Source organism: Motacilla alba, chromosome 18, assembly GCF_015832195.1.
Source record: "Motacilla alba alba isolate MOTALB_02 chromosome 18, Motacilla_alba_V1.0_pri, whole genome shotgun sequence".
In the NCBI taxonomy this organism is placed as follows: domain Eukaryota; kingdom Metazoa; phylum Chordata; class Aves; order Passeriformes; family Motacillidae; genus Motacilla; species Motacilla alba.
The window spans coordinates 7308476-7323871 of record NC_052033.1 but is presented as its reverse complement, the minus strand read 5'-3'; the positions used below and the strand labels follow the sequence as shown (position 1 = coordinate 7323871).

General features: G+C 42.0%; 1 protein-coding gene across 1 annotated transcript in view; it reads right to left on the bottom strand.

The window, feature by feature from the left end:
- Positions 1-4671: 4671 nt before the first annotated feature.
- Positions 4672-15396, bottom strand: part of HLF (HLF transcription factor, PAR bZIP family member) — a 35774-nt gene continuing 25049 nt past the window's right edge. The window contains exons 3-4 of the mRNA XM_038157495.1: positions 11709-11929; positions 4672-8792 (exon numbers count right to left, since the gene is read on the bottom strand). Coding sequence (XP_038013423.1) covers positions 8577-8792; positions 11709-11929 — 437 coding nt within the window. The 3' untranslated portion in view covers positions 4672-8576. The remainder of the gene's footprint in view (positions 8793-11708; positions 11930-15396) is intronic.

The following is a 15396-nucleotide window of genomic DNA, read 5'->3' as shown; positions in this document are numbered from 1 at the left end:
AACAAGACTAAGAGTCAACAGATACATGATGATATTTCAAATGACCAAATTCTGGAATATGAGTGATATGAGTTTGCCAAGTAGAGTTTGGAATGGCTGATCAATGGCCCCTATGAAAAAGATCCTTCAGTGAAGCTGAATCTATCTGCACAGTAGTTCCAAATTGTCCTAAAACATCCCTTCCCCATAAAGCACATGGTATAGCAGCAATAAGTGGTGCAATCCAAGAACTTTGCCCATCAGGGCCAAGAACAAGCTGGAGAGGAGAACTCTGTCTAGGGCGCTGCATTCCTTCCACCCCAATTAGGGTCAGGGTGGGGTTAATAATGGGATAATCAGTGAGCCATTCACTGCTTTTGATGATGGAGACATCAGCTCTGGTATTGACCAGCCCTTTAAATTTTCTACCATCTATGCTGCATAGCAGGGTTGGCTGAGCTGTTGTGATGGAACTTGTCCAAAAAAGGTGTGGCTGACCTGTGCTGCCAAAGCCACCCATGCCATGTTTACCCTGTTTTGTTGGAAAATGGAACAAGCTGGGCTGAACGCTGACCTGCAGGTATAAAGCAAGGTGGCACTGGGATCCAGAGCATAATTTGTATTTCACCCTCATAATCTGAGTCACTAACAGCAGGTAACACAAAAAGCCCCAACTTAGTGGGGAAGAACATCCAATAAACAAGCCATGTTTCCTCCAGGGTCACTGGGACCTCAGAAAGGGGCAACCAGTTCATCTGCAAGATGGGCTCAGGGCTGAGACACAGCTCTGCATCCTTTTCCAGGGGTGATGTTTCTGTCTGGAGGCTGCAGAGGTGGAGAGGAAAACAGGGAATGAAATACAGGTTAGAGGAATCAGGTTGCTGGGCCAAAGTCCTGGTTATAATAAATTATCTCCGACTGGTTTCATCCATCCCATCCAACCCTGGCTGTTGGGCGCTGTCTGCAGGTGGGGCTAATTTTCACATTTAAATTAAAATTGGGTCTGTGAATGTGCAAAATGACTGAGCATCATCCTTTTAAGCCCAAGTGTGTTTGACACTTGCAGGCAGCAGCTGGAGCACCTCGGGCACCCCGGCGCTTCCAGTCCCCCAATGTCTCACACGGGGCTCGGGCAGAGCAGTGGCACGGGTGAGGTGACACTGTTTGTCCCTGACCACCGGTGACTTAGATCTTCATAGGGTCTCACCTGCAGCAGCTGCACCGAGGGAGGATAAGGGGCTGTCAAAGAGGAAAAGCTGGCGGTGCTCAGGAGCAGATCCCAGCGCTCGGGAGCCGCTTATGGCTCTTGTGTGACCTCTTGTGTTGGCTCGGAGGGGCTCTCAGCATTCCCACCACGGATCTCTCCCATTTCCCCACCCCCGTTTGCATTTAGGGAATGATTACATATTAAAAAAAACAACCCAATACGCTGCGGAAATGCCCCGGTCACAATCACAGTGACAAATCCTATTTATTCCTCTTAAATGCAATATCGAGGATTCATTTTTTGCCATCCAGACTTGCCACAGGTATGGCTGCGTCTTTATTTGACTCCGGATTAATTCTTTTAAGCAGCTGGGCGAGGGTGATAGAGGACCTAAAGCATCTCAAAGATTCTTAAGTTCTCACAGGTTTCCTGAAAACTGAGACTTGGGTAAGAGGAGTTAAAAAGAAATAGCAAACCCAGCCCTCAGGCTGGGGCTGTGCCTGGCTAAGGGAACACCTCAGGACTTTTCCAGTCTTCTTTTTATTTTTACATAATGGATTTTCTGGGATAATTTCATCCATGAATGACCCCAGAAATGTTAAATCCACCAAATTTATCCTGAAGTCAAAGCAGGCGGGTTAAAACAAAAGTGCTAGGACCCCAAAGTGGCAAAAGCTCTGGAAAACTACTCCAAAATATACCCTTGGCTCCTCATAAAGATGTGTTTGGGATGTGCCTCCTGGGCATGGGGGGAAAGGAGATAGTTTATTTTAAATACTTACATATTAAAGTATATTTATGCTACTAACTATGCTGCATTAGTAATATATCTTAAATTTCTCTGAATATGTAAACATGTACTAATAAATACCTTATCACATGTGAAAATCCTGTCATATAAAGTAAATAAGAAATAAAACATCTCCAAAAAACATGTTTTATGTATTTTCTGTTCTATACTTTATATAAAAATACAATAATAAATAGCCTGCTAAAAGTGCACACAGAAGCAGTCAAGGATGTCTTGTGTATTTCTGCATTTTAACAACTATATTTTGTACATAAAAAATAACATTAATAGCAAATATAAACTTTGTAGCAATAAAATGTGGATACAAAAAACTCTAAATCCATATTAATGAAGAATGCTGTTGAGTTGGCAGTGTGAAATGTAATTATTAAATGTCTCTAGTTGTGTGCATGTAAAGATAAATATGCACAAACACCTAGACATGGTGAATGTGTGTTTTAGAAGAAACACATATTGTGTCCCATATAACATTTATTAATCTTCATCATAATAAAATCTACTTAATCTACTTCAAAAATACAAATCTAGCCTTTGAAAACAATATGAAAATATACATTTTAACCTTTAAATCACATCGTTCTATACACACGTCTCTGGGTAAAAATATATCCCTTTTGTTTAAACATGTGCTGAGTGTGTACATGGAAACCTCTGTGACAGAGACACGTGTGTGTACAGGGGGGCTAAGCACGAGAGCCACAGGAAGTGTTTCTGGGTTATTAAAACACATTTTGGTGCACAACATATACTATATATTTATACTCACATCTTAACCTGTCAGTGACGACAATTTTTAGATGAATCCTAATGCAAAAATATAAGAAACCTTATTAATTCTTTTCCATATGCTATATGGAAATAAAATTATTAAATTTCTGTCTGACTAGACAGTGAGAGGGAGTGCACACATGTGTGTACACATACGTGTCTGTGCATAATACAGGATGAATGTGTAGTAAAAACAGACTTTTACAGTAATAAAATACATTATTTGAATTATAAAAATATTAACCTAGATTATTAAATTCTGCTAAGTATGCTGTATGAAAATATAACTGAGTTTATATCAGTGTATACAACACTGTATAGTTATATTTATGATAATTTACATGTATATATTTGCACATATATGTGTAGAATGTATATATACATATAGCTATAGATATATATGTATATAAACACACGCACTCTCTCTCTCTCTGTATATATATATATATATATAAAGTTTATAGACACCCAGATCTATATGGGCACACAGATGAGTGTGGAAATGTACATATATTAGGACAACTCTTGTGCAAAATTCAGACCTTTCTAACAATAAAATATTTTTTGTGTGTATTAAAAAGTTTTATTCAAGTAGTAAATTGTGGTAGCTTAAATGAGATACAGTTATTAAACTTCTAAGTATATAACATAGAGAGCAAGAGCTGTAAGGATGTGTGTGCCCACACTGTGTTTATGTATTGTAGCAATTATAGTTTGTGCATAACATATATGGCAAAACCATCCTTTATAGCAATAAAATAAATATGTATTTTTTAAAAAAGTTATAAAGGCTTATTAATAAAATAAGTGCTGTTAAATATTCTCTATGAAAGTATAATTAGTCAATGTACAGCTCTATGGACACACAGATATATGTGCTTGTGCAGGTGCACATATGTATGTGCCTATTAGATCAAATACACTTTCTGTCTCATTAAAAACTTTTGTATTAATGACGCTATTGATATAAAGGTGTATAAAATTAGGAAGCTAAAAGCAATTATGATAAACATGGCATATGAAAATGCAATTTTAATTTATATATTTATAAATTTATATACACACATATCTTTAATGTGTCTTTTAAAATGTATTAATTTATATTATAGCTATATATTTAAAACTAATGAAAGCATGCACACACAAAGAAGGGAGATTGAGTCAGTGTATTATTAAAACAAATTTTGTGCATAATAGGTACCGTGTATATTAAAATGCAGACTTTTATCAGTAGGTGTGCCTATATATCATGCTCTGTACCCAGCTAAAAAGATACATATATACACATATTTAATAACTTGTATACAGGACGTGTTAGTCCTGAATTATAGTTTTTTCTCTCTCAGGCTGTATCTGTATATAAACTAGATATCTAAAAGCCTGTAGTATGTATTATCTGTCATGTGGTCCATATAAAATATTAGCTATAATGGAGAGTAAAATTAATAAGTTATGTTGTATACTACAATAAAAAGTACTCCTTGATATGCAGCATTTTTTGAACTTACTGTCTGAATTTACAGTGAATTAAAACATGATCACATCTCATAATATATAGTGTAATGTATATGTGGAAATGGTGCTTCCACTGTATCAGTTTATTACTTTTATATATATATATATATATATATATATATATATATATATATATATATATATATATATATATATAATTTTTTTTTGTTAAAATAGTACTAATTATAGTATAATTTGAATTATTTCATCTCATGTAAATACACATTCGCTGTGGTTATACCCAACCCTGGTGGCAGCCGGGAAGGTTGGGGGATATTTGCTCCCCCAAATTAGCTGGGATCCATCTCCTGGTGGGACAGACCAGAGGACGGGGGAGAAAAATTCCCTCCCAAAAGCCCCATGCCCTGATACACCAAAACAAGCACACAGCTGAGAGAAGAAAAATTTAAAAGTTTATTAAACATTAAGAATAAGAGACAAAAAAAAAAAGATTTGGGCTGAACAGCATACAGGATGCAAACCATTTCTTGTCATACAGATAATTTGATCTATTTGTTAAACTTGTATTTAATTCTGTCTTGTGGTGTTGCCAGAAATACGATGGTTGATCACATATAAGTTTTAATATATTTTTTTTTCTTCACATAAAAAAGTCAACAAAATAAAAATAAACTGCACATCTCTATTGTAAAATTACCTGCAAAAATAATTTTAAAGCAATAATTGGGGGTATTACAAACCCACAGAGGCAAGATATTCAAATGAGAGGCGTCTGAACTGATCCCATCCCTGGTGCTTGCTCTGGCTCCTCCCCTTCATTCTGAATTTCTTGCTTTTGCGGATTTAAGTCAGAACTTATTTCCATGGTGCTTGGTTTAGTGACTTCAGCACCACTCGAAACAGAAAAAGAAATACCCCCCCTCCTCTGCCACAGGCTTTCCCACGGAGAGCCCCAAGGTGCTCAGAAGCACAAATCCATCTCCAGTCCCACTGATTTCTAGAGGGCATTCTTTTGTAAAAACAAAAAATCCACTTCTAAGGTTCAGCAAAAAATGAAAGAGAAGACAAGCATTTTACCAATGCTTATAGTGTAATAGAGGTCAGTGAATCATTTAGATAAGCTATTAATTATTCTGCAAATATATATATTTCTATTTCTTATAAAATTACAATTTCTTATACCTAAAAGCTCCTTCATGAGCAACAAAGCCATCAGAGGTGTGATGAGCCCAGCTGAGCTGTCCTTGGGAACTGAAAATGAGCTGAACTTCCATTTATTTATTTTCATTGTTATTCCAGGGAGACAACCTGGACAGTGAACTTGGGGATTTTCCAAGTTTTAAGCCCACACATTCTGCCTATTTTTCCCCCCTTTTTTTTTCCAGGCGAGTTTTCAGAGCAGCCGGAGTGCCTAAGTCCCTCCTCAGAAAGTCCCCACCCCTCAGAAGAGAGGCTGCAGCCTGTAACATTCCCAGTACTGGGATGGGACGAGGAGCACCCAAGTGGCTCTGGGACTGCTGGGCAAGGCAGAGCCAGGAACCTCCGTGCTCCTCTGTGGCCCTGCCTCAGTAAACCTGATATCCAGTCTTCATCCACTTCTCACCCCTTCCCTGCCCAAAGAAACAAAAGAATTCTCTTTTTTCTTTTCCAAGCTGCCTTTTGCATGTAACATAACGTTCTGTGGTCACAACCCGCCTTAGCACTGGCACCACTGACCTCACCCTGCTCTTGGTCCCCCCAAAAATCCCCTTTGTGGGGGTGATTAGAGACTGCTGCAATTTGCCGTGCTGCTGTTAAAGGTGTGTCCACAGCAGCTCCCAGCCCTGCTTCTCCCAGAGGGAAAAGCAGGGGCGTTCCCAAGGGGCTGCAGCAGAGACCCCAACTGTGCCAGACCCTCCTGACTCCTGCAGTGCCTTCTGCCGACCTTTGGGAACAACTCACTGCACTTCAGACCTGTAGCACATGGAAACTCGATTTGCTGAACAAATGGTCCACAGGCAAGCACTGCACGTTACAGGACACCAACAAGCCAGGTATGTTTGTGGAAAAATACTGGAGAAATGCTGTCCATGCAGGGGTGCTTTTAATGCTGACCAAAATGCTGAGTTCTCTGCAGCCATCTCCTGAAGCATGAATAATGATTTAATGGAATGAACAACGTTTTTATTTGAAAATAACGTCAGAACGCTTAGAAAACTGTGAGCAAGATGTAGCACCATATTTTCCTCACGTTACTAAATGTATGCAGTACACATAGCTGTGTACAAGATCTGAGCTGTTTATAACAAAAAATTCAGCTGGAAAAAGATTCTAGCAGCAGCAGCAGATTGGAAATCACGATGAGTGGTTTTGTATTATATATTACTTTTCTGCCATTACAAAATGTTGTAATGTCCAATAGTTGGCTAAAATCCATGTTGTGCTTCGTCCCTGTTAAACAGTTTCTTTATGTGTTTCTGAAGAAAAATAAAAAAGTCTCTCTTTTTCTGTAATATGGAAAATCCTGGAAAGCCATATTACTTCCATAAAAATTTAATTTAAAGCACAGAACATGCCAGTGTGCCAGGCTTAAAATTATGGATTTAAAAAAAAAAGAAGAAAACAACAACCAACAAACCCCTAAGCATTTCCTTTCTATACAATAATGGCGAATATATATCTTTGCTATATATTTTAAACATGGAATAGCTTTTTCTTTTTGCTATATATATGTCTTTCAAAATACATTGTCAGTATTTGTACTTGAAAAATACTGTACAAAACGAACATACTATAATTATTCTGTATAAACTTTATACATTTTATAATATCTATCCTTTTGGTCTAGAGTAAACACTTAGATTGATTGGATTAACCACAGTATATGACAACACCATCCCCTTCCGAACTACACCAGTGTCTCTTACATTCATTTTTCAGAAGTCCACTTTATATTAGAACATACATGTTCAAAAGCAGAGAGTTTAAAACAATGAAGTTCAGAACCATCAGTTCATGTCACACTCAAAACAACAATCACTAGGAAAACATGGGCTTTGCAAACCAGTGACTTTGAACTGAATAAAAGTGATTTTTTTTTAAAACAGCAAGATATAATCCACAGAAAATATGTTACAAAACATGGGAAAAAACCAACTGAATTTAGATATTTATTCAACTTTTAATCACAAAATGGAGTAACTAACTGAAAACAGAAAAGCCCCTCTGATTTCAACATCAGATCTGATTTGACACTATTTAATTTTGTTCTCATTTTCAACTAACGATCCTGCTCCTTACACATGCGCTCCCCCACGGCAGGGACACAGCCAGCATGCTCATGGGAACGTGTCTGGGACTTTTTGGAACTCCTTGTTAAAGACATCGAGACTGCTGTTGGATAGGGAACCATCCCACGTCCACTGGGAACATTCGGGCAGCATGCACGCAGGATTATTGCTTCAGGTACAGGCAGTGCAAGGTACACACTCTGTGCTCTACCAACAACTCCTACCTACCTACCTGGGGTCCGTGGAGAGAAAAGGAACCTTAGTAGCTACAGAGAAGCCATTATGGGATCTATCATGAATATAGCTAAACTCAATCTAACAGCACTTTTAAATCTGAAGACAATTATTACCAAAACTTAAAAATACAACAAAAGCGATCTATAAATTAATAGTTCTGCAGTGTAGTACTAAATTATTATTTGTGCACTTTATTAGCATGTTAACTTTTCTGATTAGACAGACTTAAAACGATAGCTTGTTACTCTCAAAAAAAACTGAGATCTACCTTTTTTTTCTTTTTTCTTTTTTTTTTTTCCTTTTTTTTGGTAATTTATGCTGGGATCTTTCCAAGTAAATCAGGAGGATGGAACTGATTAAGAGAACATAAAACCCCTACTCTGAAGCAGCACTGAAGGAAAAAAAAAATATATATATAATAAAAAGCTTACTATGGCGGTTCTCAACAGTCCAGGTAAAAATGTGGCACCCTTTGAAGAGGGCTGATAAAAATGGGAAGTGCTGAGATGCGCACGCACACCCACAGCCACTCACATGCACACCCACAGACACAGACCTGGGCACACACGTGTGCACACACACACACGCAGGGACATGTACACACAAACAAAAAGGAAAAAAAAAACCAAAAAACCAACGTTAAGTCAGTTTTGTTTCTGCTTCTGGTAAAGTGCTGAAGACAGAAAGGTTGGTTTGGGTGTGGTGCTATCAAACAGGAAACACATTGTCCATCTAGTCAAATGCCAACCCGCGACAAAGAAAAAAAAAGAAAAAAAGAAAAGAAAAAAAAACCAACAACCCGAAACACCCCACCTCCTCTGCCTCAGATTTACAGGGGGCCGTGCCGAGCTTCGTACTTGGCCAGTACGTTCTTGCACTTGCCCAGCTCTTTTCGCAGGTCGGCCACCTCCTGGCGCAGGGCCGAGTTCTCCTTCTCCAGGAAGGAGGCGCGGATGGCGATCTGGTTCTCCTTCAGCCGCCGTGCATCCCGCGAGCGCTTCGCTGCCATGTTGTTCTTTCTGCGCCTGGCCCAGTATTTGTCATCCTGCTCATGAGACACACACAGAGACAAACAAAGGTGTTACATTCTGGTAGAAGCAGAGCTGCCCACCGGGAGCCACTCCCAGTGGCTGCCTCTGGACCGCGGGTGGCTCCAGCGTCACCCGTGGCACGGCGGGACTGGAGTTACAGCTTTGCATGGCACAATCTGCCCTGGCAGTGCAGATGCCCTCACATGTTTCTGTCAAAATGTTTACACTAACTCCCTCATCCTCCTGACAGGGATTTCCTCCAAGGAAAAGTGAAGCAACGTTCCAGAGGTACAATCCATCTCCCACCTAGGCTGACCTAGTTATAGCACATCCACCTTCATGTGCCATGACTCACCCTAAACAGTGGCTGCAGCAGCACTAGTTACCTCTGGCCCTGCTCAGTGCTGCCAGCCAACACCTGGTTCACTCTCTATGTTGCTATTACCCATTTCATCTACTGCTCTGCTCTTTTTTAATGTTCAAAGCACTCTACAGAGCCCCAAAATGTTCCTTTCTGCACCACTGTCACTCCAAGAGGATTCTTTGGCACAGCGATGATGGCTGCTCTGGGACCAACCACAAAGATTAGTCAAATAGGCTTTGGCTGTGGAAAAAAAAAAAACACATTGGACAGAAATAGGTTTACTACTCTCTGAGGTTTCATAAGCTAACACATTCCCAAAGTGTTATCCCTGAATACTTGCCTCAAGATCACCTTACTGCATTGGCGTAACAAAAACTCAAAGTAACTACTGAATTTCACCTGATTTTTCTACTCTTCCAATGAAGTGGCCTTCAGCAAAATGGCAGTTTTCATGTTGCTTCATAACTGAATTAAGTTCTAGAGCTTTGGAACAACTCAGGAAATACAAAGCAGGTAGAATCTCTTGTGAAAAGTGAAATTCCGGCCACTGCAGAGTGTGAGTGATGCAGCCACTCAACCCTCAAACTCTGCCTGGCCAAATCACAGAGCTCAAACTCCCTCTTTCCTCATCTTAACATGCTTCCATTTCCCTGTGCAGCTCCCAAGAACCAGCACAGGGCAGGAGACCCAGCTGCTCCCATGCTGCACTGAGCAAACATCCCGAGTCCTGAGTCCTTCTGCCCAGCCTAATCCTGCTGCTCTGCACCTTCTGCTGCTGCACAAGGCAAACCAGGAGCAAAACAACTGCTGCCAGGAGGGCTCTTGAACTGCTTTCAATCAGTTTGGCTCAACAAAGTGTGCAGGAATGCTGATCTGGAGCCAGCATTATCTCTAAATGGCTCTTCACCTGTACGTAGATGGGCCCCGCAAAATCCTCCGAAAAAACAAGCATGCAGCAAAAAGCTATGACCCAAATCTTGTTTATAATTTCCCATCTCAATTCACTCCATAAAAATCAGCTTTAAGCAATTTATTAGTGTGCCACCTAGGCTTCATCCCTCTTTATTTTAACAAATTGCTATGGCAAATCCCTTAATCCAGGCCTGAAAGAGGTAAGGCTGGCATTTCCAAATCACATGCAGCCCAGAGACGATTGACTGGTCTAATCTGCTTACCCTCCCCCAAAACCCAGAGGCTGCTCCACATGCCAGGGCAGGAGCAGCACTTGGGTCAAGTGCTCTGAAATGAGTCAAGGGCAAGCAATGGGATGATCCCAAGAGAATGAGAGACCCTGAGGTCCTGCTTCACTCCTGCTCTGCAGTGCTGGGCTCCACCTCTGGCCAACAGGACCTTTGCCAAAAGCTTGCTTTGATGAATAAGGGTACCTGGGAGACGTGACAAAGGGAGAAAGTCCAGCCATTCCTGCACGAAATACCTCTCCCTTGGGCACTGCAAGCCAACAGGGCATCACAGGCAGTAGAACTTGCCCAGGTAAGCAACAAAGTGCAGGCAAATCTTTGCAAAGGAAAGCTGAGTGACAGCAACCTGAACACTACTGCAATTGTGACTTTTGTGCTTTTAACTTGCACCACAGCATGCTTAGGGATAAAAATAGCTTCTTTCCCTAATGCTATCAATCTGGTGCAAACACATGGCATCCCAGGCTCCCTGCACATGCAGCCAGGGATTCCACTAACTCCAACAGGCTCTCAGGCTGTGTCTCTTGGGGGCAGTAGCAACAGCAGAATGAAATTCTGCCCTGACTGCCTCTGATAAAAGAGATCCTCTTGGAAAGCACATACCGGGAAAACAACTTTGCAAATAGTATTCAGAGTGTTTGATAACCTGGATCAGTTGAACAATTTTCCTGCTATTTTCATGCACTTTGCTCTTCACATCTCAGAAGCAGTGAGTGGCACAGACTCTTCCTTCTAAACTACTGATGTCGTATTGTATTTTACATATTGTATTAAAACACACCTCTCAGCAGAAAAATTCTGTTTTCTTCTGTTTTCCTACCACTTGTCTAGATTCTTTCACCTGGACTAGTACATATATATTAGTGAAATAGCTTTTACTATAGTGTTCTCATTCACTATTAAACACAGCACTACAGCAACTTCTGAATAAGACACAATATACTTCAGTATGTCATCAGGGCCCTCCATTCTCCTTGAAGGATTCACAGCCTGTGCTGAATAGACAGAGGATGAAGAAAAAGGAAACATGAATAGAGACAGGATGAAGAAAAAGGAAACATGATCAGGCTGTTTCATAATTGGGAAATATGGGACAAAGCAAGCTTGTCCAAGGTCAAGCAGGAAGTTTCTGGCATACAAAGGAAATGAATACTGAGCTCATGAATTTCAACAGTTGCATAACTAATAAGGGACATCCTCCCTTCAGTTTCATCCAGAACCCTGAACAATTTCATTCTACCACAAGTCAGATTTACTTGGAAAGATTTACCTTACATGACAAAACAGATTCATGCTCCAAATCTGTACCTCAGTGAGCAACTGTCAGAGACTCCATAGGAATCACCTTGTCACCAGTTCCAAATTACCTTCAGGTCATCTGGGATGAAGACTTTGCGAGCTTTCTTAATCATGGGCTGGGGTTTCAGCTCCTCTTCAGAGAACTTGCGCTTGCGAGGATCGAACATCTCCTGGCCAGGAATGCTGGACAGAGCAAGATCTGCAGGGTCAGGTTCGTAGCCAACAGGAACTTGGATAGTCTCAGGATCAATGGGGCTTGGTGTGTTCCGGTTTGCTGGCAAGATCTGACCTACAGAAATACAGGGTAAATGCAGCTGGGTTAAAAAAAATATGTTAATTGTAGCAAAGGTTTTTAGAAGATCTCTACATATTTTACAAGCAATAATTCTTTCAGCTTTCCCTTCAGATTTGGTATCTATGCTTACTAAATATTAGATTGTCCATTCTGCAAGGTGCATATTCTGACCCAGACATGCTCACGGCCTTTATATTCAGAATCTGTTCCTAACTCTGGTTGCTTATCTTGGATTCCGATGTAACATAAGTGAATCCAACACTGAGTTGCACCGGACTGCAGGCAGAAGATATATTGCTCTAACCTGTACCATTTCATTAGGATCCCATCCTCAGGAACAGATCATAAGTACTGTCATTTAGTTCAGATCTATCAGCACACTGTAACCCCTCACAGTTATACCTCTGAGGGTGTGTTTATTTTACAATCATGTACTGTACATGCCATGAATAGCATCTTATGAAAGTGTACGTTCAGCTGTGCTGAAGCACTCCAAGGAGATTGCTATTTATTCTTTTTGAAATCCTATCAGGGATATTCTAAAAGACAGTGAAGGAAACCAGTGACATGAAAGGCTACGATGATTCCCTAAAGATGCTCTGCAAAAATTAAAAAGACACTTATCGATGCTGCATTTCTCTTTTATGGTATATAAAATCTAATAAAAAGGAGCGTGTCCCCAGAAAATGAGTGATATACCTCCCATTTTTCTCTTTTTTATTTTAGATAAAGCCTTCAAGATCCTACAGCACCAATTTGGGCACCATTCCCACTAAAAATCCAATTTAAAATCTCAACCCAAGGCTCCAAAAATAGGCTCCTGAAGTCAGCTGCCTAAACATGGACTATACCCGGGGGCAGAATTTTCAGAAGTTTTCACATGCCTCAGATGTAGAAGCCTCACAGACTTCAGAGGGAGGCCTTCTGATTGAAGCAGATATTCTTCTATCATTTTGGCTATTTGCTAATTCACTTTGACTTTAGCGATATGACTGCTTTCATGATAACTACAAAAACATCCTGTGGCTGTGTAATATTTCCTTACTTGTGCCCGTGTCTGCAATATTTAGGGTGTAAAACAGTAAACATTACATGCCATTTCTAATTCCAAGGCCAGCATTAACAATGTAGTTTTTATTTTAATAATATGGGAACTGCACGGAAAATGCACCAGGGGAATTGCACTGCACAGGGCTTGCTAAGGGAGAGCTTTTGTAACTCCTATTTTAGAGCTGATAAAATCAGCTTCCAGGAAAGGCTGGTGAGGGCCGGGGAGAGGAGAAAAGAAGGATCAAAGTTATCAAAATATAGATGCGGCTGCAGGAGAGGGAGCGAGAGGAAAGGATGCTAGTGCACGCATTGTGCCACTGCGGAGCGCTGCCGCCCTGGCTCGGGACGCGCGCTGCTGGAAACGTGGCGCTGCCCGCTGTCCCTCGTTAATGCAGCCGGGAACTGGCGGTGCCAGCGGCTTCTCCCCGCTCTCGGGGCTAGGAACGTGGCGTTTCCAGCTGTTACGCCGTTAACACAGCCGGGAAGCGGCGGCGGCAGCGGCATTTGCCCTGCCCGCCCGCCCGCGGCGCCGCGCCTGCTGCGGGTCCCGGGGGCGCGTTCGCGGCGCAGCGTCCCGGGATAACCGGGACAGCCGCGGGGAGGCTCGGCCCGCACGGCTGTGGCCGCGGAGCGGCTTCTCACAAGCTTCATCCCTCCTGGAGACGGCGGTGCGCGGGCTTGAGTCACCTCCCCGCCCGGTGTCACGTCCTGTCAAGCGCACCAGGCCGTGGGGGCCGATCCATCGCTGATGGATGGATGGGCTGCCACGGCCTCGTTTGAAGGACGAAACACAGGAAAAGCTCCTTGGTTGAGTGCCTGTTCTGCAGCAGCCAGGTATTCCTTACTGCAGACAAATACATAGATGTATGCACCTACAAATAGTGTGCATTCTGTAATACTGATAAAAATGAAGCAAGACACGAGCTCTGAGTACTTTTATAATATTTCTGGTGAGCCTGCAGGGTGTTTTTAAAAGTAAAATGGATTGTGAAATCTGGCCCAGCTTTCTAATTGCCCCACGTGAGATCCTGTATTTAAATATTGCTGAAGTTCTTGATATACAGGATCAGTTTGCATATTATCATTCATCTATAATGTGCCATATTACACAATTACTCAGTCACTGGCCTCAAGAAATTTTACAGTATCACCCTAAAAAACAGGGCAAAAATGCTCCTTTCAGACACGGGAAATCGAGGCATTGCATCTTAGCAAAACAAAGAGTGATGCACCTCCACAGCAGTCTGGGAGAAGACATGGCAGTCAAGGTCCTGCATTGCTCCCTCCACGCACACGTTTCCTCTCCCCTGCTTTGGGAAGGTCTCACAACTACAGACCTGGCCCTTCAGCAAACACAAGATGTTCCAGTGCCAGTGAGAAGCTCGTTCAAAGGGAATGCTATTCACTAAAGCCTGAACAAACCATGTGTCTAAATACCGTCATGAGGAGTCCCAAGAGTGCTGCCCTGTGAGATATCCTACACCCACATGGCCTACACACCTCTGCCAGTCTGTTCTGTCATGCTCCTGCAAATGATCAGCAATTCTGTCAAGAACAAACCCCAGGCAGAAAAACCAGAAATGCTCTGTCCAGCATTTTACGTTGGGCAACTCCTGGCACTCAGGACCTTTTTATTTATTCTATCGAGTTTTGCCAATAGTGCAAGCCAGGAACCTGTCTTCGTTATTTTGCTGGCCAGTGGCCATGACATCTCTGTGGTGCTGGAACTTGTCGTAATCCAAGAGGACAGCGTGGGCTGTGCTGGCCTTGGCTCTGCTGTCACTGCGGGAGCACAGAGCATGGCCTCGCCTTACATCGCTCCCCGGGCTCCTCTCCCCGGGTGTGCTCAGCACTTTCGCTCTGTATCCTCCTGCCAAATTTGTTTGGGGTGTTATTTTTATGCACTGAATTCCTCGCAATCAGAGGTAGGTCAAATAAGCACAGCAATCTGAATGTCATGTGCCCAGCAGCCGACTAATCCTTGCATCAGCAAGTTTCCCAGCTGTCACAACAGCCACAAAAGGACTGCTCAGAGGCTCCGATGCACAAGGAATTGGCCAAGGAGGAAACCCACTCTGGAAGGTAAGGCCCCTCAGTGCCCAGCACCAGGAGCTAGATGCCTTTGCCAGGCTCTGCATTATTTAAACACTCTGTGCTCACAACAGCGGCCAAATTTTCACAACAGTGAAGTGGCTGAACTGTTTAATGTGCTTAAGCTTTGTTCTCAATGGGGGCTGATGACTGCCAAGTGTTTTGGAAAGAACTTAGCCCCTCTATTTAAGTTGCTGAAATGAGAACTCTTGAGCATTAAGCTCTTTTGGAAATCCAGCTGCAGAGCTCCACGGTGGTGGTGGTGGTGGTGGTGGTGGAAGCAAGCCGGGAACAACTGTTAATGGAAACTTCCCCTCATA